The sequence below is a fragment of the Tursiops truncatus genome, chromosome 4 (assembly GCF_011762595.2).
Source record: "Tursiops truncatus isolate mTurTru1 chromosome 4, mTurTru1.mat.Y, whole genome shotgun sequence".
In the NCBI taxonomy this organism is placed as follows: domain Eukaryota; kingdom Metazoa; phylum Chordata; class Mammalia; order Artiodactyla; family Delphinidae; genus Tursiops; species Tursiops truncatus.
The window spans coordinates 140,943,510-140,967,900 of NC_047037.1; the positions used below are offsets into that span (position 1 = coordinate 140,943,510).

General features: G+C 51.9%; 1 protein-coding gene across 28 annotated transcripts in view; it reads left to right on the forward strand.

Moving 5' to 3' along the window:
* The window catches only part of SLC37A1 (solute carrier family 37 member 1), a 78,518-nt gene that overhangs the window by 37,312 nt on the left and 16,815 nt on the right, over nucleotides 1-24,391 (forward strand). For 27 of the 28 annotated variants that reach the window (XR_012331629.1, XR_004526460.2, XR_012331630.1 and 24 more), the window contains 7 exons: nucleotides 3,028-3,163; nucleotides 4,832-4,908; nucleotides 5,822-5,988; nucleotides 10,748-10,785; nucleotides 15,250-15,330; nucleotides 20,250-20,381; nucleotides 23,588-23,678. Coding sequence is in view for 20 of the 28 variants with exons in the window: in XM_033856123.2 (XP_033712014.2) it covers nucleotides 3,028-3,163; nucleotides 4,832-4,908; nucleotides 5,822-5,988; nucleotides 10,748-10,785; nucleotides 15,250-15,330; nucleotides 20,250-20,381; nucleotides 23,588-23,678 (722 nt within the window). In the remaining 8 variants the exon portion in view is untranslated. Of the gene's footprint in view, nucleotides 1-630; nucleotides 773-3,027; nucleotides 3,164-4,831; nucleotides 4,909-5,821; nucleotides 5,989-10,747; nucleotides 10,786-15,249; nucleotides 15,331-20,249; nucleotides 20,382-23,587; nucleotides 23,679-24,391 lie in introns of all 28 variants that reach the window. The other variant, XM_033856137.2, reaches the window with a different exon arrangement.

Here is a 24,391-nt window from a genome sequence, read left to right on the forward strand (position 1 = left end):
CTGAGTTAATACGTGCAGAATGCTCAGAACAGGGGCCTGGCCCGTGCTGTGTTCCCAGTGCCTGTTACATACGATCGTTAGCCCATTCTTTTTTTTTTTTTTTTTTTTGTGGTACATGGGCTTCTCACTGCTGTGGCCTCTCCCGTTGAGGAGCACAGGCTCTGGACGCGCAGGCTCAGCGGCCATGGCTCACGGGCCCAGCCGCTCCGCGGCATGTGGGATCTTCCCGGACCGGGGCACGAACCCGTGTCCCCTGCATCGGCAGGCGGACTCTCAACCACCGCGCCACCAGGGAAGACCTGTTAACCCATTCTTGATCCAGTTCTGAATTGGCCTAGGGAGGTGGTAAACACTAGTGGGTAATAACAGGACGTGCAGTTGGCCGGTTAAAAACTACTGCTACTGTGTCAGTCCAGCCAGGTTTAACAGGAAAAACAAAACAAAACTTACAGGGACTAAGGCCTTTAGTCCAAAGAGGGCTTTGTTCAGAGACACAGAGTTTCAGAGCTTTGGGAATCTCTGGAATCCCTGTAAACGTTTACCTTCTTCCCTGAGATCCACCCAGACTGTGTTATCACCGAGGCCTGGACCCCGTCCCCAGCTCAGGACTGTCTGGTGTCTGGTACCCAGACAGGCGGTTTCTGCTGCTGGAGTGGCTGTCACCCCTTTGTTGAACTTGCACATCTGCATGGAGCTGCAGGGCTTGTCCGAGTGCGGAATGCATAACACGGATGCAGCGCAGAACGGGAGCCCAGCTGCGGAGAAGGACAGCGTAAGCCTCAGGCGCCTCAGGCGCCTCAGGGCGTGGGCTGCGACCGGGCTGCTAGCCGCATTCCATCCTGCGGTCAAATATTTATGTTCTAAAAACCGCAGTTTTACTGGACACCAATCATCAATAATATAAAAAGACCCCAAGGGTGGAGTGTGTTTTTCTCAGTCACTAGAAAACACTAGTTGAAGGTGGTTCTCAGCTGGGAGTGATGCTGTCTGCTAGGAAGCATTTAGCCATATCTGGAGACAGTGTTGGTCATCTCAGCTGGAGAACGGGGTGCTACTGGCATCTAGTGGGCAGAGGCTGGGGGTGCCGCTAAGTGCGCTACAGGACACAAGACAGCCCCTCGCCACAAAGAATTACCCGGCCCCACATGCGAGTGTGCTGAGGCTAAGAAACCTGGTTTGAATAAAGTGGTTTCATTATTGCTTATTTATTGGCAAAGATCGTTCTTCATGCAACTCGCCAACGAAGGTTCTTATTAAATAATTTTATTGTGAAATAGCATTATGTATTTCATAATAACCTAATGGGAAATCCACAGTGGCCTCGTGACGGGGATGAGGGTGTACCCTGCTTCCTCGCATGCTTCCTCGCATGGCTTCTTAGGGACATCGTGACACGTTGCTAGTGAGATGGATGGTGTTAGCGTAGCAGGTAACTCAGACGTGGTGGCACCTTCGCTAACCCAGGTCATCGCTGGCAGGTTCAAGCAGGTGTGGCGTGGCCTTTATTACCTGTAGGAGCCTGATACGACGTGGAATGCTGTCCATTCCGTTAGGCCTTTTCTTTAAAACTTGAAAATAGAGACCAAGTTGAGTCCCAGTATGGTCTAGCAAGACTAGAGGACGTTTGTAAGCCCCGGCCGATGGCACTAGCTTGCAGGAGGCCCGTCTGACTCTGGCACTTACTCCGTGACCTTGGGCAGGTCAGCCAGCTCCTCTGGGACATGCCCCCTCTTCTCTGAAGTGAGCAGGATGAAGTGGATAATTCCTTTAGCTCTCGAATGCTCTCGAGTTTGTATGTGATCAGTTTCTACTCAGCTTAAAATTGGACCTGAATGCTGTTTACAACTTTAAATAACTTCCTCTGCTTTAGTGTTTAATAGGTCATCTGCGTGATACTAGGTTGATCTTTTTTTTTTTCTTTGGTAAATTCTGAAGGAAGATCTCGCTGGGGTATTTGTTCTTGAGATGAAAGACCAGAATTTTGGAGCTGGTTCCCAGGGTCCTGTTCACAGGCAGGCAGGCAGGCGTCATCCTTCATTACGTTTCATATCTATCTGACTCCTAGAATGATTACGTGGAAGGAAACGAGACCCACAGAGTGTATGTAGAGATTGCAGAAGGCTCACAGTCGTTTGTGGTTGTTCTCCAGCTCTTTATTCACTTAAGTCACAGTGTCAAGCTGTGTGACACAGTGACGTGTCCTACAAGGCAGTGAAGGACGTATTTCACATGGCACTGGGTAGTGAGGTGTGATGGTGGTAAAGGCCTGTTGAATGTATGTCCCGTATGAAACGAGATTTTCACCCTCCCCGGCAGCCCTGGAGCTGTTTGGTTGAGCACCCACTACCTTGCCAGGCACTTAACCGAATTTATCTCGTTGGAGCACCCAGGCAGCTCTAGGAAGCAGTTCTCCAGAGAGATGAGCTCTTCATGGCGTCACGTTGCTGTTCAGAGGGAGCCTGGAGGCTTTGCCCCACGTTTCAGACTTTACCTTAAGGAAAAGGCTCTGTCTTTAAACCAGATCACGGTGCTCGTGGCCAGAGGGTCGTTGGCAAGAGCGCCTCTGGCCTGGCCGCCGATGCAGCGGCTTGATGCCAGCCCGAGGGCCAAGAGACGTGCTCAAGGTCACAGGGGACCCCTTTTCGTATTTGTCTACAGTTCGACAGTTAAACGTGGTTCTCTTAAAAATATACGTTCACTGACTGTTGTTTATATAAAACAGGATTAGCCAGCAGGACAAGGCTTTGGTTTTGTTTTTTTCATTGGCAGGCATCATATATGTCAGAGTGTCTCAGTTTTATTATTTGACAGTGACTTTTGTTAGAAAGTCTTAAAAGGTGTTGCCAGTTTCTGGTTAATAAATGCTCCGTTGAAAAATGATTGTGATGAAAATTTACTGGGAATTGGAGTGCTTTCGAGTTCTAAAAGCTCAGAGCAGGAAAGCACCCAGCAGGGAGTCGCTGGGTCATTTACATCATGGGTGTGTTTGTCTTCTCACATTTGTCTTTCTGTTTTCTCTGTCCCCAGTGGCATAATAGGGGAGCGCCTGCCCATTAGGTATTACCTGACTTTTGGAATGGTGGCCAGCGGTGCTTTCACTGCCCTGTTTGGGGTAGGGTATTTCTACAACATCCACAGTTTTGGATTCTACGTGGTGACCCAGGTAAGGTCTGGTCCACGGCTCACCACGTATGGGATTTCCGTGATGAGCCGGACGGGGTGTTAATGTCACGGGTCCCAGGTTCTGCCAAGAGAGGACATGGCAGGTGGCGGGAGTGGGCGCAGAACTGCGTCCTGGCTGAGGCCAGGGTCAGCGCCATGGCAGGTGGCGGGAGTGGGCGCAGCACTGCATCCTGGCTGAGGCCAGGGTCAGCGCCATGGCAGGTGGCGGGAGGGGGCGCAGAACTGCGTCCTGGCTGAGGTCAGGGTCAGCGCCATGGCAGGTGGTGGGAGGGGGCGCAGCACTGCGTCCTGGCTGAGGCCAGGGTCAGCGCTGGCACATCCAGCCCCTTTTCTCTCCTCTGCTCTGAAATTCCAGCAGCCGGGAAGTGTTTCTTAGTTTCAGGAGTTGCCGCCTGAAGAATCCTACTTGTCGGTACCCCGGCAGGGGGCTTGAGGCATGAAGCCCTTCTGAGTCCTTCTGCCTTAATTTGGGCTCATTTGAGATGTTCTGTCTTGGGTCAGACTTGACCGCTCTGGGGTTGGGGGAATGAAGGGCGTGGGGAGGGGAGGAGGTTGAGGGGACTTGGGGATTGTCGGGGGGCAGTCAGCGGGGGGCGGGGGCGGAGGGGGCGGGGGAAAGGCCAGGGCCTAAGGGTGCTGCAGGGGAGTGAGGGCCAGACGAGCATGCGGCCTGGCCCTTCCCGCGGGGCTCAGTGCTTCCAGGAACTCCTGGATCTGCCCCTCCCCACAGCCCTGTGGATAATATTAGCTAGAAATGGAAAATGACTTGAAACAATGATGCTGAGCTTCCGAGGCTCCCCAGACACAGCCCAGGGAGATGTGGCAAGGTCATCAGGGCACATCGTGTGTAATTTGCTTTTAAAATTTTCACCATAGGACTCGAAAGAGTTTGGCTGTTTTCATTACCAAAGCAATGCACACTTTATGGTGATACAGAAAATCGGAGAGAAGGAAAAAACCTATTTCCCAGAGTCCCAGCACGTTCCAGGAGGGAAGGCTGAGCCTGGCTGGCCCTGAGGCCGGACCAGCGGCTCCCAGTCGGCCTCTGGAGGCTGGTCCTTCCCGGGGGCAGTTGGAGGAGGCTGCCCTGAGGCCCCTGAGACTAAGGCAGAGCCAGTTGCTGATACACTTCCTGAATCCCTTCTTCAAACAAGAGCTCGGGGCGCTCTTGGCAAGTTGGAGAAATCACTTCTCTAGGCACTAGTCAAGGTTCTGCTCCCTTCGGTGGTTAGCAACAGTACCTTCCTCGTGACACAAGAAGGGAAAGCGTGCAGTTCACAAGCCGCCCTATGGTATCATCGCAGTTCTATAAAAAGGAGAGGGCTTTTCTCTTTGCATAAAGTTTTAGCTTGGAAAGAGAATGGACAGCTTGGCCCCAAGCTGTTGACAGTAGTTCATCTCCGAGCAAGAGATTTTCTTTTCTTTTTTTTCTCTACTTCAAAATTTTCACAATAGGCACGTACGACTCTCGTGGTAAGATATATGCGTATATTGTTAAAATACACGTCTGGCTGTCGAGGCTCATATCGAATCGGGTTCTGCCCCTTCCTTTTGTGAGAGTCCCCGCTGGGCGCCCAAACCCCTGAGGCCAGGCTTGCGGGTGTGGGTGTCCCCCCTCAGCGGTCTCTTCCTTTGCCCTCTGTCACAGATCGTCAACGGACTGGTACAGACCACCGGCTGGCCCAGCGTCGTCACCTGCCTCGGCAACTGGTTTGGCAAGGGGAGGTAAGGAAGGCAGCCCTGCTTCCAGCAGCGTTTGTTTTCAGAAGATTCTGATGAAAACCAGACCGTTTTTCTTTAGATTCATTACAGAAAAAAACACGTCAGTCTACTGTATGAAATAAGATGACTGAAACCTCTGGGTCTTGAGGGTCTAAGATTCAGGCAGGCCTCTGTTTCAGGAGATGCCACCCCCGTTGTGGGCAGGGTGGAGTCTGGGTCATCTGCGCAGCCAGCCAGCAGCCCGGGCCTCACCTGGCCTCCCGGGAAGCTGGGAGAAATGCAGTCAGGGCCTTGCCCCAGGCCTTTCGAAGCAGAAGCTACATTTTCACAGGACTGTAAGGCACAGGGAAGTGTGACCTGTCCAGGTCACCCAGGGCCTGGTAGCAGAGCTGCACCCAGTCTCCGGTGACCTCACTGCGGTCAGATGCCATCGTAACGTCTGTGTGACAGGCAGCACGGCCGGGCCCACGGTTAGAAAGTGGCCGAAGATGCCGGACAAGATGGGGAAACTAAAACAGGAAACTCACTCCTCCAGCCTTACTTAGCCTCGTTCGTCTGGCAGGTTCTTCAACGTGAACTTTGGTTAATGGGGTATTTCATCAAATGATCGTATTTAGATTGCAAAGGCACAAATTTAAATTTGGGGCCTTTCAAGAATTCTAGGAAAAGGCCTCTTTCTTCTTTTAGTCATAGAATGAATAAGCTCAGAGACATGTAATTATGCAGCCGGAGGTAAGTGAAGATACTGTCCTCTCGTGAACACCCCTGGTCCCCAGCCTTGCAGAGGTGGTGTGTTGCGCTGCCTGTTTACTTCTCCACCAGCTCTTACGCTGTGCAGGCACTGTTGTAACCTCACGTACTGATCCGTGTAAGCCCCGAGACATCATTTGCCCCCTTGTGTTTTGCTGTGTTGCAGGCGAGGTTTGATCATGGGGGTCTGGAATTCCCACACGTCTGTGGGCAACATTCTGGGGTCCTTGATCGCTGGCTACTGGGTGTCCACGTGCTGGGGCCTGTCCTTCGTCGTGCCTGGGGCCATCGTGGCAGCCATGGGGATAGTGTGCTTTCTCTTTCTCATTGAACGTAAGTACCGGTGGGTGATGACCTCTCCCCGGGAGGGCTTTGCGGGGTTGCGGGGGGTGGGGGGGGCGGCGAGTTTAGGAGAAGAGGCTGCTGCTGCTTCATCGCAGGCAGGGATGGGGTTGTCCGGCTCTCCCTTGCCAGGAAGACTTCCTTCTTAGGTATAGGCTTCCCTGATGAGCCGCTGCTCTCCTGGTCTTGCTGGATTTTCTGCTGTTTCCTGATTTCTGGAGTAACCAGTGTTGACACTCCTCCCGCCCTGTCCTCTGGCCCCACGGCACTGGGCATGCGTGGTCTTCTGCCACGCCGCCCGCTGCCCAGCCCACGTGGCTACACCTGCTCACGTCCGTCCTGCTGCCACAAACTGAAATGGGCCTCACCAGCCTGTGTGCCTTCTGATAAGATACAGGCTTGCCAATGTTTTCAAGCCATGACGTGACTTAAGATCATATACCTTAATTAGGTAGTGTTGTACCAGAAAATCCAAGCCTTTGGTCCATCCTAGACTCAATCCCAGGCTTTTGTTTTAACTGAATTTTAAATTAATTTTTTGAATAGAAATCGGCAGGACAAGCATTGCTGACAATTACACTAATGACAGAGAAGCAGGTGCTCCCTTAGCTGGTACGCGTCAGGGTGCTCCAAGCCCGAGAGCTGTTCTGATGAGCTGTATCTCGCGTTTGCCTCTTTGATTTGTCTTAAAGCAAAAGGAGATCGTGTGGCACTAGATGGCTCCCGCTGTCAGCCCGCAGGTAGGGCTGCTCCGGAGTCAGATGACCTCATCCCTGGGAAGCGCCAACTATAGCTTCAGCTTCGCGTTCGGAGTTGCGTTGCCGGTTTTATCTTCCAAAAGGTTAAGGCGCTGTGAAGTTTCTCACTTCTTTTTGCTTGTTGCTAATGCTAACCTTTTCATTTTTAAAATAACCGCCGTTTAGTGGAGCACACGTCAGGCTCTCAGGCCAGCGTTGTGCTGTCAGTGAAGAAGGAAGCCACGGTTAGATGAGGAATCAGACGCCCCCCTCCCCTGGGTGTGAGCAGAGGGCACGGGGTTGCTCAGCTCCCATCTTCACCGTTTTCTCCAGGGGCCCAGTAAGCTTTTAGCAACATCTCGAAATGGCCCAAACAAGTGAATCGTTAGACAGATGGGGGCGCGGGGGGAGGGTGGGTATTGTGACTTCCTTGCCGACGTGCCGACCTGCGGCATCAACTGTCGCTTGTGTGTCACCGGAGATCCAGGAAGGATCGTCGTGTCACCTGGACTCTCCAGGGGCTGCTTCCACACCGTCACCTGGACAAGGATGCGCTTCCTCTATGTTAGTGCAGGGACACCCCCCACCCCCGCCCCCGCGTGCCTTCGGCCCGAGGTCCAGAGTCCACGGTGGCTTTTATTCTCTTCCTCAACTGATAAAGGGGCGGCTCTGGGGAAAGGGGCGGAGTGACAAGGAGCGGAGGGCCTGGCAGTGGACGGGAACTTGTTTGCTGGCCCGGCCAGGGCTCTCAGCGCCAACACCGTTCAGCTCAGTCATCCTGGGCGGGGCAGGATTTCCAAGAACGCGGAAGCCCTGGTTTGGTCGTTTATAATAAAACGAGAGCGTCCTCGCACTGAGCCGCCGCTCCTGTAGCTTCCAAGGGGGCGCGAGGCCGGGGGTCTCTCCTGGAGTTGCTTTCCCGCCTCTGGCCGTCCTCTCACCCCCTCTCCTGTTTCCATGGTGACCGTGGGGCTCTGCCTCCCTCCCTCCCAACCCCACCCCCGCCCCGCCCTGGCCCACTCTGGGATGAGATGCACTCGCTCAGCTTCCCCCAGGCCCGTAAGGTGTTCCTGGGAGATGTCCTGGTACTGACTCAGGGAACAGATGAGCACTCGTGCCCCCTCCTTGGCCTGTGCGGAGGCGGCCCCAGCGGGCACTGAGGACGGACGGGGCCCTGGGGGGCCACGGGCCGCCGGGAGGGCGCTGTGGGCTGAAGTCCGGGCCACAGAGGCTGTTCTCCCCTCCTCCCTCAGCCCATCGCATTCCCCTGGGCCGTGTCAGTTCTTTTCACCTGGAGTCTTAGCCTTTAGCTGTTAGGTGTCCAAGGTAAACATGGTCAGGGTTGTGCAGGATCGTCCGTTGAGTTCCGTGCCCCCATTCTTCATGAGGCCGCCAAAGATTTCCTCCCACTGGGCCTCCTTTCCTGCCCTCACCCCTGCGCTCCCCTCCCGCTGTCCCCATGGCTGGGGCGGGGCTCTCTGGTGTCCCGCGAGCATCGCTCAGTCACCTGGTCCTCGCTCTCTCCGCCGTGGGCCGGTCACCTTTCCCCGGGACTGGCCGGCTTTGTCCGACCGCCCGCGGCTGCTGCTTTCCTTGCCTGGCCTCCACCCAGCTCACCAGGGCCCAGCTTGTGCGGCCGGGGGCACCTTCCGGACTTGGCGTTTCTCCACCTTCTCGCTGAACGTCTTCCTCTTGAGCTCGGGCTCTGGAGGCACTGCTCTGCGCACATGACTTGGACAGGACGCCCGCCGACCGTGCCTCTGACACTTTCCTCTGGGGGCGGCTCCTGCAGCCGACCTCACGGGAGGAGGCGTTTCTGTGGCCCCCTAACCCTCCCACGCTGGGACCCGGCACCCAGGGCCCCCTGTCCACGAGTGTCTCAGCGAAAGGAGAGAAGCCGGTTCGCAGGCTCAGACACCCTTACTCCTCCTCGCGCAGCCCGAGCCGGGCCCTTGTGAACAAGGCCTCTCCTCCTGGGCCCGACGTCACCTGTCAGCCTGAGGCCACCGCAGGCACAGGCCTGTTGCTCTAACAGACCCTCCACGGCGGAACGAGAATCAGACCGCCGGGCCCTCTCTGCTGAGAGGATTGGTACCTGTACTCCCCCTGGTAACAAGGAGGTGGTGTCCGCATGAGTGATGATGAAAGCCAGCTGCAAGCAGTGACCAGCACATCCTGTGTCCGAGAGCAGAACACTGCAGAGAGGAGAGACCGGATCCACGTGCGTCTCGGTGGCTTACTTCCGCTCCCTCCCGCTCCCTAATCCCCTACTGCAGGGTGGGCGGGAAAGCCCCAGGAGCGCCCCTTCTCGTGACCAGCAGCGAGGGACCGGCTCGGCCCTGTTCCCCCTTCCTGCCGGGGCTGGGCCCAAGGGACAGGGCACCCCATCCACAGGCCCCTCCAGGGCTGCCTGGGAAGCTGCCCTCAGACGTGTCCCAGCCAAGGGTCACTGGTACTAATGTCCTGCAGGGTGAAAGCCCAGGAAAAGCCACGTCCTGGGGACCAGCCGCACCCCATGGAGACTAACCCTGGGGCTCACAGCACAGCTGGGGAAAGCCACGGGCTGGGGAACTGCTGATGTCACTGCACATCCCCAGGGCCATCGGGACCATCAGGGCTCCCCAGGCCCACCCTCCGCAAAGGGCGGCGGGGAGGAGCCCCCAGCCCAGGAGCACATGTGGTCCAGGGGCCCCTCCGCGGTGTCACCCTCTATCTCGCGGGAGGGAACACCGCTGTGGGAAGTTGAAAGCCCTGTGGCTCGGTTTGTGTTTCAGGGTGGTTAAACTGTCTCACCAAAACTTATAAAAAAAGACCCGGGTTCTGGGTGATGGGGAAGGAGCAAGGCTGTTACAAGGCGGCTGTCTAGATTCTCAAGAAGTGGAGTTCGCTGGCCAGGGCGACTCGTGGCCCTGAGCCCGGCTCTCGTTCCCGGGTCACACCAGCGTGATCTTAAAGTACGAAGATGAAGAAAGCCTCGCTTCTGGTTCTGTCCGCTTCCACATGTCCTTCCCTCTGTCGACAAAAAGTTAAGCAGTGGATCTAAGAAAACAATGGGACATTTTATTCAAGCTGAATTTGAGGATTGTAACCCGGGAAGAGCATCTCAGAAAGCTCTGAGGACTGTTCCGCCCATGAGAAGTCAAGACACAGTTATGTAAGGTTTCTGAGACAGAGGGATTATCGACAGTTTACATAATCCAGGTCTAAGAGGCATCGTGGTGGGTCGCGTGGTCCCTGACGGGATCAGTAAGGAATGTTTAAGGAGTTGTCCTGTGGATGCTGGGGGAACGTTGCTCCTCTAGGCTGCACAGGTATTCCTGCTCGTGGGGGAGGTTGGGTTGATGCCTCCTGTGGATACACGATGCACGGTGCGCGGCAGAGGACGCCCAAGGGCAGAGAAGCATTTTGATGTGCACGTGTTTCTTGTCCTGCCGTAAAACGCGAAAACACCTCCTTGCATTTAGGCAAAAGGCATTTTGTTCTATTTCAAGGTCGATGTTTTGTGCCCGCTAATTTTCCTTCTAGTTAATTCCATAACATTAAATGACTCATCCCAAACGTTATTCAGAGCCCCGCTACTCTGATCTGCGGGTCATGTTTTTCTAGTTCCTTCTGATACTTACGTCCTTTGCATGTACCTTACACGGCTCGTCACCATAGTGTATTTAAGCTCTGCTTATTTTTACTTGTAAACTATTTTCCATGTTGCAAAGCAGCCTTCATATTCGTGACGATTTACGTTTGTCGGTGCTGGTTTCGTACCCTCCCGGCTTCGGTGCGTGGGGAGCAGGCAGTCACGGGGCCCGCGTGAGGGAAGGGGCACGTGTGGGTTCTTGCGGGGGTGGCCGAGCTGCGCCCTCACCCCACCAAATGTGCTGCCTCGTGCATTGTCTTTTTCTGAAATTGTTGCTGATGTAGTAACAGCATCAGAGGGTGCCTTGCTTTGGTTTACGTTCTTGTGTCAGAGGAAGCAGCCAGCCCTGGTTCACTCTGTTCCGTGTTTGGTGTTTCAGATCCGAAGGACGTCGCCTGCTCTTCCTCCCCGGCCACGGTAAGGACGTGCTCCCTGCTTCTCGTGTCCTCAGTGTGCTGTGATGATGACTGTCACCAGCCTGGCCCTTCCTGTCCTGTCAGTGGGTAACAAAGTGTGGACAGAGGTCCTGCCCTGAAAATACGGGCAGTTTTAGAAAAAGATTAATCATAATGATAACAACCAAAACCAGACGAGGAGCTTGGTGCAGTCTGGGTTAGGGACTCAGAGAGCGACCAGGAGCTGGGGACCGGCCGGGCCTCACGAGGAGCAGGGACATCATACTTTTCCTGGGCGGGTGTGACTACAGGCTGACGCAAAGCTAAGCTGGCTGACGTCACTTGAACCTGGCGTCCACACCTGGCAGGTGGCCCGCTAGGACCGCCCAGCACCAGGACCACATTCCCTGAGTCATTGTCACTGCTTACCGCCCCTGACCTGCTCACGCCCAGCTGCTGAGCAACCCTGCGGTCTTCGCGGCCCTGGAAGGGCGCTTGCCCCGCCGGCGTCCGCAGAGGTCTCTGCCTACCCCCAGGTAACTAACTCTGGGAGCTGCCCAGGCCAGCTCCCCGCCCCTGGCCTTCGGCTTGCCCTCTCTCCTCTGTCGCTCCCAGCAGGGGTGTCGCCCTTGCACCCGGTTTCCTGCTTAACCTTAGGGTAGACCCCCCGAGTCGTGCTCCCTGACTTCCCTCTCCCGGCTCCCCTCCTGTCCTCTGGCCTCCACCGCTCTGCCAAAGCCACCCGCCAGGGCCCCCAGCAGCACGGTCTGGCCGCACGTGGTCAGCGCTCTGGCCTCACCCCTGACCTGTCACCAGCGTGTGATGCGGTGGTCTCCTCCCTCCATGAGATGCTCCCTTTGGGGGCTCGTAACATGCTCTCCTGCTTCTCTGGTAACATGCAGAGCTCTTTGCTGGCCCTACTCTGGCAGACCCCCAAACATGGGAGCCCCCCCCGGCCCGGTCCTTGGCCCCTTCTCCCCTCTTCCTGCTCTCACCGTAGGAGATCCTGCGTGGGCCTGGGGCTTTCAGCATCCTCACGGCACCTCTGTGTGCGTTGATGTGCAGTCCCCAGCGTGGTCCTCTGCCCTGAGCTCCGTGGTCATAGGTCACACTGCCCACCCGACATCCCCACAGAGGCGTCTGGGTGTCTTCCCAGACTTAACATGACCAGAATGTTCTCTTTATTTCACCCCATAAACTTGCTAGGCCCCTGGCATTCCCTGTGTCAGTCAGAGAACCGCTGTCCGCCCGTTGGACAGGCTGGATTCCGAGGACTCGTCCCAACTCTTCCTTCCATCAGCCCCGTGGCCCATCCATCCCCAGGCCCGTCAGCTGTGTGTGTGTGTGTGTGTGTGTGTGTGTGTGTGTGTGCGTGCATGTGCACATGTGTGTATGGAGTCATCCTTGTGCACAGCTTCAGACGTACGGGAAAGCGTACCTGTGCTAGAGGCATTCCTGCACTTGTGTGTGTGACCTGGGGCCCAAGCTTTCCCCGCTGAATCCTCCCTGACAGCTCACTGGGCCTCCCCAGGGTACATGGGGCAGGGTGGCCCACGGAGCTGGGGTTCCTCTTCCTCTTTCTTCCTCACAGGGGTCAGTCAGAGGGAGAGATTGGACTGATTTCTGGGGGCGTTTCATCAGCTTCTGCCACAGCCCCAAAGTTCTCTTTCCCACAGGAACTCTACTCACTTCCTGTAGGGCCCTGGAGAGACCGGTGTCACAGGGCCTTCTCGAGGGGCCCCAGAGCCTGGGGAAGTGAGGGCGAGCTGGGCTGGTTCTCTGTCCACTCTGTCCTTTTGCACCTCCCCCTTATCGTAAGCAGAGCTTCCGTGCAAAGCCAGATGCACTTGCAAGACATCTCACAGGTGCTGACTTCTAAGTGGAGCCGTGTCCTGGGAATTTCCCATCTGAAGGTGTTATTTTCAGCATCAAGTTCTTCTCCTTTCCAGTTCTTTAAAGTTTTCATTATGGAAATTTTAAAACACGTAAAAAGGTAAAAAGAATAGTATCATGAACCCGCATGTGCCCATCACCCTGCGAGTCTTATTTCATCAGTACCCCTTCTAATACTCCCTCCGTCTCCTCATGATTTATTTTGTAAGCAAATACCAATCATCATATTATTTTGTCTCCAACTATTTCAATATATGTTTCTAAACTCTAAGGACTCTTTTATTAAAAACAAACAAACAACAAAAAACATTACTGGGGCTTCCCTGGTGGCGCAGTGGTTGAGAGTCCGCCTGCCGATGCAGGGGACACGGGTTCGTGCCCCGGTCCGGGAAGATCCCCCATGCCGCGGAGTGGCTGGGCCCGTGAACCATGGCTGCTGAGCCTGCGCATCTGGAGCCTGTCCTCCGCAACGGGAGAGGCCACGACAGTGAGAGGCCCGAGTACCGCAGAAAAAAAAAAAAAAAAAAGCCATAGCTAACGTCATACTTAATGGTGAAAGCTTAGACGCTTTCCCTGTAACGTCAGGCACAAGACAAAAGATACCTGCTCTCACCATTTCTACTTAACGTTGTACAGGAGGTTCTAGCCAGAGCATTTAGGCAAGAAAGTGAAATAAGAGACGTGCAGATCGGACAAGAAGAAGTAAAAGTGCCTCTGTTAGCAGATGACGTGATCTTGTATATAGAAAATCCCAAGGAATCCACCAAAAACCTATTCGAGCTAATTAAAAAATTAGCAAGGTTGCAGGATACAAGATCAGTGTATAAACATCAATTCTATTTCTATACGTTAGCCATGAACAATCCAAAAACGAAAATAAAAAAACTTCATTAACAGCAGCATCAAAAGGAATAAAACACTCAGGAATAAATTTAACCAAGGAAGCACAAGACTGATACACTGCAAACTACAAAACATTGTCGAAAGAAGTTAAAGAAGACCTAAATAAATGAACAGGCGCCCTGTGTTCACCGACAGGAAGACTTAATACTGTCAAGATGGCAGGATTGCCCCAAATCGATCTACGGAGTCAGTGTAATCTATATCGAAACCCCAGCTGGCTTCTTGGCAGAAATTGACAAGCCGATCCCTGATTTCATATGAAAATTTAAGGAATCCCGAGAGGCCAAAGGAATCCTGAAAAAGAACCAAGTTCCCAATTTCAAAACTTATTACAAAGCTGCAGTATTCAAGACTCTGTATTACTGTCGTAAGGGTAGACATACAGATCAATGGAATAGAACTGAATTCAGAAATTAAACCCTCATACTTACGGTCGGTTGTTTTTTGACAAGGCGCTAGGACCATTCAGTGGGGAAAGGATAATCTTTTTAACATGTGGTGCTGGGACAGCTGGGTATCCACAGGCAAAGAGTGAATTGGGAACTGTTTGTCACGGCGTACACAACATTTAAATGCATCAAAGACCTAAATGTGAGAGCTAAAACTATAAAACTCCTAGAAGAAAATATAGGAGGACATCTTCATGACCTTGGATTAAGCAAAGCCTTCTTAGATATGACACCAAAAGCACGAGGGGTGGAAGGAAAAATAGATAAATTGGACTTCACTGAATTTAAAGCTTTCATGCTTCAAAGGGCACCATCAAGAAAGTGAAAATACAACCCAAAGAATGGGAGACAATATGTGCAAATCATATATCTGATGAAAGACTTGTATCTAGAATACATAAAGAACACTTCGAACTCGGTAATAAAAAGACAAGCTAGTTTAAAAAGGGGCAAAGGATCTGAAGAGACATTTTGCCAGAGAAGATAAATACATGGCCAGTAAGCACATGAAAAGGTGTTTAGCTTCATTGGCCATCAGGGAAGTGTAATCAAAATCACAACATCACAAATTCAGACCCACTAAGATGGCTAGAATCGAAAAGACAGATAATAGTAAACTGGAACCCTCGTACACTGCTGGTGGGGATGTTAAAATGGTGCAACCACTTTGGAAAACAGTCTGGCAATTCCTCAAAAGGTGAAGCATAGAGTCACCATATGACCCAGCAATTTCACTCCTAGGTATATCCAAGAGAAATTAAAACATACGTTCATTGTACAGACACACACACACACGCGCGCGCACCCCATGGCTCCAGTGGTCGAGCTCTGTCTTGTCCGGCAAGCCATGCTCTCCTTCTGTATGGAGGGTGTTTTGTTCCTTCTGAATCCATCTGCTGTTGTAGGAAGTGACTGTGTTTTTCACTGGTTAGAGGAAAAGTCGTTTAGAAATGTCAAAGCCGTTAAGGAGAGTTGAGTTGCATTCATCGGCAGTTTTACGTTTCTTTATTCCTCGGTCTTGGATTATTCTTCAGGAAAGGCTTTGATTTTCACCCTCCGTTATCTGAGGGTCTGGAGCCTTGAGATTAAACGGATTAGCCTTTGTTTTGTTTTAATCATTTGTCTTATTTTCCCTTGATAGCATTTTTGTGAAGATATTTCGTGTCCTTGCTGCAGTGAGTCTAGGTGTAATTTCTGTCCATTGATTCGGTAATTGCTCTAACTACATTTTTTTCTCCCAGCATCCAAAAAGCTACGAGAACGGCACGCACAGATTCTGGCCGCAGAAGCAAGCGCTAACCGAGGAGAGGAGCAAATCTCTGGTGAGTTGCACACGAGGCCGCTTGGCAGGAAGGCAGGAAGGCAGAGTCCTGCCTCAGCGACATCTGTCGCAGACATCCAGGGTCTTGTATTTCTTCAGTTTGCCTTTGTTAGTTTGTGAATCCAATTTGTAAGCGATTCATTCATCCGACAGCTGTCTGCAGCATTCAGGGTTGCAGCACCGGTGCCACGGACATCAGTCCCAGTGTCCTGTGGAACTCACATCCTGGGGCGGGACGCGTGTCGGGTAGAGAGAAAACCAGCAGCAGACAGAGCCACCCAGAGGACTGAGCAGGCACTAATTCAGGCCTGGTGTTGGGCGCTTCCCGAAGCTGGTGGCTTTGCGTGGAGCTGTCAGGGAGGTGAGGAGTGAGTCTGCACCCACGTGGCCCAAGGGGGTTTCAGGTGGAGAGAGCGTAGGTGGTCTGGGAATGAGAGCGACCCGAAGGCAACATAGAAAGTCGACCTCCAGCCCTCCACCCCTTCACAAGTGGGGAGGCCAGGATGCAGTCCAGGGCTCTTCCCCAGCGCTGGGCTCACCCTCCCCTCTCCTTTCAAGATGCAGTCAGCCTCGTATCCCCAGATGCGCACCCGCCCATACAAGGGCTGACTGTACTAAGCCATTGTACATGAGGGACTTGAGCGTCTGCAGATTTTGGTCTCCGCGGGGGATCCCTGGGACCAACCCCCTGCAGATCCCGGGTACCAAGGGATGACTGTCCTTCCAAGAAATTCCTCCCATTGCTTCTGCCTAGCTGACCGCATGGAGCCGCAAGGGCATTTTAGGTTTGGTTTTAATTCTTGAAAGTATAAGATATTCTCTTTTCTTTTTAAATCTGTTAGCTTAAAGGATAAATGTGCTAAACAGGCTTCTTACTTTTTTTTCTTTAGTGCCCAAGGAAGTTATTTCTGGTGGTTGAAATAATGGAAGAGGGAAGCATGGTGTCTCATACATCTTGGTTCTTAGATCTTAGTGAAATTCAACTGAAATGCTTTAAAATCTCTACTCACTTCTGAGTTTGCATCAGAAGCAGGTGTCTTAGATTGGGCTGCTGTAACAAAAATACCCTAGACTGGGTGGCTTAAACAGTAAACATTTACTTCTCGCATTTCAAACGTTTGTTTCTGGAGGCTGGGAAGTCCCAGATCAAGGCACCAGCAGGTCTGATGTCTGGTGAGAGGCTTCTTCCTGGCTGGTAGGCAGCCGCCTTCTCTGTGGATCCTCAGGTGAAAGAGCAGGGAGAGAAGCAAGTTCTCTGCGGTCTCTTCCTACAAGGGTATTAATCCCATCATGCGGGCTCCACCCACATGGCCTCATTACCTCCCAAAGACCCCACCTCCTAATACCATCATATTAGAGATGGGGGTTCAACATACAGATTTTGGGGGAACACAAATGTCAGTCCATAGCATCAGGTCTTAATCAATGTCCAAATGGCTATAATTCCTCTCCGCTTGTTACTGAAGACTTATCTTTTCTCTGTGTTCTAATGTAGTTACTGACCAGTAAAGCTAGCTCTCTTCTGAGCATAACTTCCCTCTTCCTCTTTTCTGTTCCTTCTATTAAAGTCTATTTACTAACATGTCACCAAAGAGACAGTTACGTATTTAGAGGCCCTCGTAGGTCCTGTTTCAGGCCCGGCCACGCCACAGGCTGACTTTGATGTGGACATGACCGGGCAGGTGTTGGCCGCAGTGGACGGCTGTCCCCTTTCAGCTGGCCCCTGCGCGCTAACCAGGCTTTGTGTGGTCCCCGCCCTTCCGTAGCGTGGAGAGCTCAGGTGCTGGAGGTGGCTCCTGGGTCAGCAGGCAGGATGTCCCACACGTTTGGCAAGACACACTGGTGTCACCTTTCCCCGCGTGACCTGGCTCAGATCCATGGGCTCGGAGTGGAGCCTTACCCAGGACCCTGATCCCCACTGCTTTTCACCTGGGACTGCTTAATTCCCTTCTATGCCAGGCATGGTTCTTAGACTTTGTGGGGAAATACGTAAAGAAGGGGGTGGGCAAGGAAGAGAATGTGAGCAAAGAGAAAGAGGCTCCGGGGTCTCTCGCCACGCGGCGGACCTGCGTCCAGCCCTCGTGGGTGTTTACCATGTCGTCTTGGGGATGTCAACCTCTGTCGTCTTTGTAGTCACATGTCCTTCATGTCATCCTCAGCTTCTCTAGGGTCTTTATCTTTTTAAATTCTTTCCATTTTGTGTTCTTATTTTTTATTTTTGTTTATCTTTTTAAAAAATTTATTTTCTTTGACATATAGTTGAATTACGACGTCGTGTTAGTTTCTGCTGTACAGCAAAGTGACTCAGTTATACATACATATATATTTTTCATATTCTTTTCCATTATGGCTTATCACAGGATATTGACTAGAGTACCCTGTGCTCTACAGGAGGACCTTGTTGTTTATCCATTCTCTATATACCAGTTTCCACCTGCTAACCCCAACCTCCCAGTCCAACCCTCTCCCACCCCTCTGAGGGCCTTTCTGATTGGCTGTGGCTCAGCGGCCACTTCAAGACCGCTGAGTGGGTGTTTTGATGCTGAAGGTTTCTCCACCCGGCGTGCCAGTGCGACTCCATCTGAGGCCAGCACGCGGTGAGGCAGGGCTGAGCCGTCATCCGTGCAAACGCCCCGTGTGCGTTTGCTCTATCACACGAGCCCTTTCACTCTGTGCATGTATAAACCTCAGAGGAGGGTCCCCAGCTGAATAAGCCCCCAGCCCCCTGAGGGCTCCCCATCCCAGCAGATCCCCCGGGGGCTCCAGGCACACCGCTTCCCCTGCCCTGTCCGCCCAGCAGGTCCCTGTTGGCTCCGAGGAAGAGGCAGCCTTGCTCTCCTGATTTGCTTTGGAAAACCCGCCATGACCTCACACATCCCTCTGTCTCCTCCAGACACTGCAAAAGACTGGACTTGGGTGGCTGGGACGGCCCCCACCCCCCAGACTGTGCATAAAGGATGAGCAGGTGTGGGCAGGAGGCCCATCCTCAACGAAGACAGGGCCTTCCCTGCCTGCCTGAGGGGCTGCTCGTGGCTTAGAGCAGAGGGGCTGGGCCAGGGCTTTAAACCAGCCCAGTTTACAGAGCAAGGAAGGGCCAGGTGCTGACCCAGGGCTGTGACCTGGTGGGTTTCTGTGCTGGACCTGCAGTTACTACTGTCCTGGCTGAGCAGAGTCTCTTGACTTTCTTTTTTCTCTTTATCTGGCTGTATTTCATGGTCTACCAGTCGGACCACTTAGTGTTAAAAAAGTCTGTCCTGTGGTTCTCAGCCTGGACTACACATCGGGCTCTCCTGGGGCCTGCCCCTGAGACTGCTGTATTCGGTGTGGGGTGCAGCCTGGGCACTGGGGTCTCCCAGAGCCCCCAGGAGATGCCAGGGTTGAGAACTAAAGATTTCATCTCCTACACTGGACAGCCGGCGTAATTCATGAGAGAAAACTTTATTTCCAAACGCAAATCATAATTCTCAGTTTTCATATACCTTTGCGGAATGGTCGTCAGGAGGATGTTCTGCGTCCTGAAACATCAGAGCACGTGGTTACCTGCGACCATGTTCACCAAAGGCCGGTTCTCAATGCCTGAGTCATGGCGGGCACTGGGCTTCTCGGTGATGCAGCCCTTGCTGCCCGAGAGCTGAGGCGCTGCGTGCTCAGTGCCCGTAGGGCTGCGGTTGCTGTAACCTGCCAGCCTGTTGCCCAATTTCTGTCTTTCACCGGAAGAGAATTCTAATATCAACAGTGGGATACCGCAATGCAGTGCCTTTTTTTTTTAATTTAACTGCATTTTTTAATCTAACTCGTGTAGATTATAGTGAGATAAGTACAATAAAACCTATTTGGTTTTGTGGTAAGTCCAATATACATAGAAACATTGCTTTTTCAATCCTTGACCTGTATAGTGCACTCACGAAGGACACTTTTAGATCATCCTTGCTCTGACTTGATATCCCACCCAGAGTTGAGGACCACAGTTCTTTGTTTTAATGAAGATAAACTTTTTTTTTTTTTGCGGTACGCAGGCCTCTCACTGTTGTGGCCTCTCCCGTTGTGGAGCACAGGCTCCGGATGCACAGGCTCAGCGGCCATGGCTCATGGGCCCAGCCGCTCCGCGGCATGTGGGATCTTCCCGGACCGGGGCACGAACCCGCGTCCCCTGCGTCGGCAGGCAGACTCTGAACCACTGCGCCACCAGGGAAGCCCTAATGAAGATAAACTTCGTCCTTTAGGGATGTCTGGAATCAGAATTTATGAAATAGTGGAATTTCTTTATGAATTTTAAAATAATATTGTTTTTGATCATGTATGTCCTTTGTGAGCTCCTTAAAAAATACAGGATCATGGAAAGAATTTATCGACATTTCATACAAATTACATGTAATTCTACCATTCAGTGATAACCATTGTCGGTTTAGAATTTAGCTTCTTTCTTCCTATAAATAGATCCTTTAGTTACCTACTTACAGAGGTACATATTTAAACATTCTTTGAGATCGTGATGAAAATGTGCTTTTGAATGATGTCTTATTACTTAATGTATCATAAGCACCTTCCTATGTCATCAAATCTCACAAACATTTTTTTTTACAACCGCAAGATATTTATATGGATGTACTTTAGCAATTTTTCTCAATGATGGTGTGACATTAATGTTATCATATAAGTATTTTTCCACTTCCCAAATTATTTTTCACAGAGTCCTAGAATTGTTGGGTCAAAGGATAGGATTTTGTGTGTTTTTAGTTAGTATTTCCCAAAACCACGTGAATGTTAATGGTCATAAGGCAATGGACACAGTGCAGATGTCACCCAAGGCGTTCCCCAAGGCCTTTAGTGGGGCAGCTTACCACACCTCAACCAAGCAGACTACCTGGTGACACCTTTTCTTTTCTTTTCTTTTATCGTTTCTACGGGATCTGTCTCCAGGACCCAGAGATGCAGTGCTTACTGCTGTCGGATGGGAAGCGCTCCGGCCACCAGAACCACATGGTCGTTCTCCCGGCAGACGGCGGCGGCGGCATCGCGGCCATCAGCTTCGTAGGCGCCTTGAAAATTCCCGTGAGTTACACGTGTCCAGGAGAGTTTCAAAAGGGGGCATTTATGCTCCCTATGAACAGAAACCGGCCTGTTGATAACCAAGCTTAAAAAGAGAAATCCGTGATTCTCCGGATCACGTAATCCATAAATTAGAAATCCATAGCATGAACCAGAAGTTGCAGACAGGTCAGCTCAGGAACGAATAAGGCTGCAGAGTTGTGTTAGCCTCTTACTAGTTATAAAATATATTGTACGTGTATAGTATGTATACGAAATTCATGGGCTCCCTCAGCAGAGCATCTGGGGAGCCATGCGGAGGACCCTGAGGAGCTGTGTTCTGCTGACGGGGAGCCGTGGAGGGTGCTGAAGACAGAGCCAGGAACAGAGGCAGGATGAGAGGAGGGAACACACCCCGCCCCTGGGGGCCGGCATGGACGGCCCCATGGGCCACACTCAGAAACACCTGGGCTCCTGCCCTTGGGTCCTATCCAGGGGAACAGACGTGGGTCTCATACAGCAAGATCGCTTCCCTCACGCTGGCCTCTGGGAAAACCAGCAGAGAGAACCCAGAAGCTCCGTAGCGCCTGTGTGGGAGCTGGAAACTAAACGGTACACCCAGAGCCTTAGAATCACGGCCCAGAAACGAAAGAACTGAGAACTTCGGCTGTAGAACAGAAACTTCTGCCAGTGCCCAGATGAAACTGGGCTGTGGAGGACCCTGTTGCCGGTTTCCTGCCAGAAGAGAATGTTGAAGGCCAGGCCTGGACATCTCTGTGGGCTGGCCAGAGGACATGCTGGTTCTAAATTAAAAAGTTATTTTTTAAATGTTGCTAATAACAACAAGTAACTTTTCTGTTGTACCTTATTGTGTAGCCACCTCAAATACTTTTGCTAAAAAGTAGGGTGCACGCTATAAGTAGAAGTGGGGTGGTGGAGAGAACAGGCTTCAGAGCCCTGGCCTGGCCTGACCTGGCCCTGCTGCAGACGAGCTGGGTGTGCCTGGCAAGGGTGTTAACCACTCTGGGCCTCCATTTCCTCACTGTAATACAGGCTCAGGACCTGAATTACTACTTAATGCTGTTCTGGGGATCAAATGAGATCATTAACTACACAGTAAGCACAACGCCAGGCACATGGTAAGCATGCAGTACCCCACCCACACACACCCTCATACTGGGTCTGACTGTGAAAACATAGCTTGCTTAATTTCAAAGGCACTGCCATGAATTGCATATTGTGTGCTTTGCCTAGTTTCGAGGGATGTTCGTAACTATGCAGTATAACCTGGGAGGAGCAGGGGAGGGAGTCAGTACCTTAGTGTTACCTGATTTCTCACTCAAATTTCCCAAGTGATATCTGGACTTACTGTCTCACAAGGGCCACCTCTTTGTAAACGCAGACATAAGATGGAACACAAACAAGCGTTTCACAGTAGCCGTGAGACTCCAAACCTCAGTGTCCTCGCTGAGATCTACGTCTCCCTTTTGGGTGTTAACCAAACTCCAGTTCTGCTGCTTGCCCTCGAAAATCAATACTCGAGAGGCAAGTGTTGGTTAGAACGGAAAGTCGCTTTAACCAGAAAAGCTGACAGCCGGGGAGAAGGCGGACTCATGTCCCCAAAACCACCTCCAAAGATTCTGCTTGGCCATGAACGTTTTTAAAGAGAAAAGGAGAAGAAATCCCAGTTAATCATTGAGATAAGGGGTCAGAGTTGTCACCATCCCCCAGTGTGTGCAGGCTTGTGTGCAGGCTTGTTGACTTCTTGTGATCTTTCTTTAGATGCTATCTTGTTCACAGGCTTATGGACAGGGAAGCTAAGGAAGAGATCTGGTCATCCATTGATGTTAATTACTCATTCTTCATTTTTACTTCTTTGATCTAGGAAAGAACCAACAGGTTAGGCAAGGTATTGTGTAATCAAAAGATTTGACAGGTGTGCTTAGGCCAGAGACGCGTAGACCATGGGGGTGCCTGGTTTAAGGTTAGTTACAGTACAGCTCTGCTAAAGTGACGAGAGAAGGGCATCTCCTGCAGAGAGCTCTTTCCTTCCAAAAGCTGCTGACAGATCCCCCTTGTCAGAACATCATCCCATTTCTATGAGTTCATGGGAGAAGGTCCATCTTCTATAACTTCTTCATGCTGACATAGGATGCCATATTCTCAGAGTGGGAGAAGTTGGCATGGGGCACCTCTCTGCTGACAATTTTAGTTGCCTGCTTATGTGCATGGGCAGAACAAGCTACAGTTATTGGGTTGGCCAAAAAGTTCGTTCAGGTTTTTCCATAACACCTTATGGAAAGACCCAAATGAATTTTTTGGTCAACCCAATATTCTGATGCCCACAAAGACAGAGATTATTATGTGCAGTAGTGTTAATCCCATTCTCTTGAGGCCAGTTCTCAGAACTCTGCTAACCGTAGGTCCAGTACAGCTGAAGACGCAGCAGCTGTGTCATGGCTACAGTCTGGTCACCACACAGTCGGCTTTCGCCTCTGGTGGCAGTTACAGTATCTGTAAAACAGCTCAGGAATGTGTGTCAGTTACTGAAAGATTCTGTGACTCTGTTCTCCTGGTTACTAGCAGCTCAAGCCTATTCCCTTGTGACTCAGGGAGGCCTGGGAGACTTCAGCTTCTCTACAAACAAGAGGCAGGGGCACGCAGGGGCCTTTGTACTTGGACGGGGAGGGGGCGTTGCAGGGTTCTGCCTGGTTCCGTGGGTGTTTCCCCAACACCCACTAGCTTGCTTAGTCCCAGGCAGGCGGAGGTAGCCTGTGTATCTTACAGGATGGTAGGAATCGTTTGTGCTGTGTGTTTCCAGATCTCTGTCCTCTGCAGTGATTTCAGTTTTAGGGGAAAAGAAATAGCCAGTAAATACTCAGTAACTAGATGACCCTGCACGACGTCTGTGCCCTTTGAGAACCCCTTTACTAGCTAAGTTCCAGAGAGATATGGTGTGAGAATTAAACCAGTAGTATTTTTATTGACTCTGATCTGATGTAAAGACATTGAATTTCAACCTTAAAAGGTAAGAGTCCATATCGGTCAGTTCTCCAGTTACCTCACATCCTCCACAGCAGTACAGTATCCGTGCATCTGGAGGTGCTGAAACCAGACCCAGGACGTGGGCTGTTTTCATGGGAATGAAGTGCTGTGCAATTCTATTGCATATTTCAGCAAACCCGCTGGGTCCACTTTCGGGGTGAACCCCTGCTCTCTCTCTCTTTCAGGGCGTGATAGAGTTCTCTCTGTGTCTCCTGTTTGCCAAGTTGGTCAGCTATACCTTCCTCTTCTGGCTTCCACTGTACATCACAAATGTAGGTGAGTACGTGTTGCTGGCGTCACAGCTGGGAAGTTCTGTGCAGGGTCTGTGATCGGGACTCCCTTTTATCCACTGGTGTCTATAGTCTTGGAAAGGAAAGGGATGCATGATGCTTTTGAATCAAACAACATGATTAGTAGAAATGTACAGACAAAAAGAATTCAGACAGCGACGTTTCATTGCCGTAATGGTAACCTGTATGGGGTTTAAAGGGCTGGCACGGTATATCCCAGCTTGGCTACAAATTCCATGGGGTTCTTCCTATCTGGGGCAGCATACTTTTAATGTAGGCTGCGTCGGACTTTGGGTCACAGCAGCTGGTGAACAGGAGCAGAGGCCTGAGGGATCTGAGATAAGAAAGGCTGAGTAACTGGCCTGGAAATTGCTTCCTGGAGATGAGCTCCAATTCTGGGGAGCAGACAGTTTGTCTCGCATTTCCAGTCCAGCAGGCGCTGAAGCCGGAAATTCTGACAGAGCAGACTCGCCCCGCAGTGACGCCCACTCCCTGTCCCGTGTGTGAGCACCCGGGAAGATGGGCAGGGACCAGCAGCTCCTCCGGGGAGAGGTCCTGTGCAGGGGCCGCAGCCGCGGCTAAATGGGGACAGGGATGGTCAAGGAGGGCCCCGAGCTCTGGGCCCCGGGGTCAGGGAGTGTGAGGACAAAGTGAAGAAACCAGGGTCCCCCGGAGGAGCGGGCTGTAGCGAACGTGGAA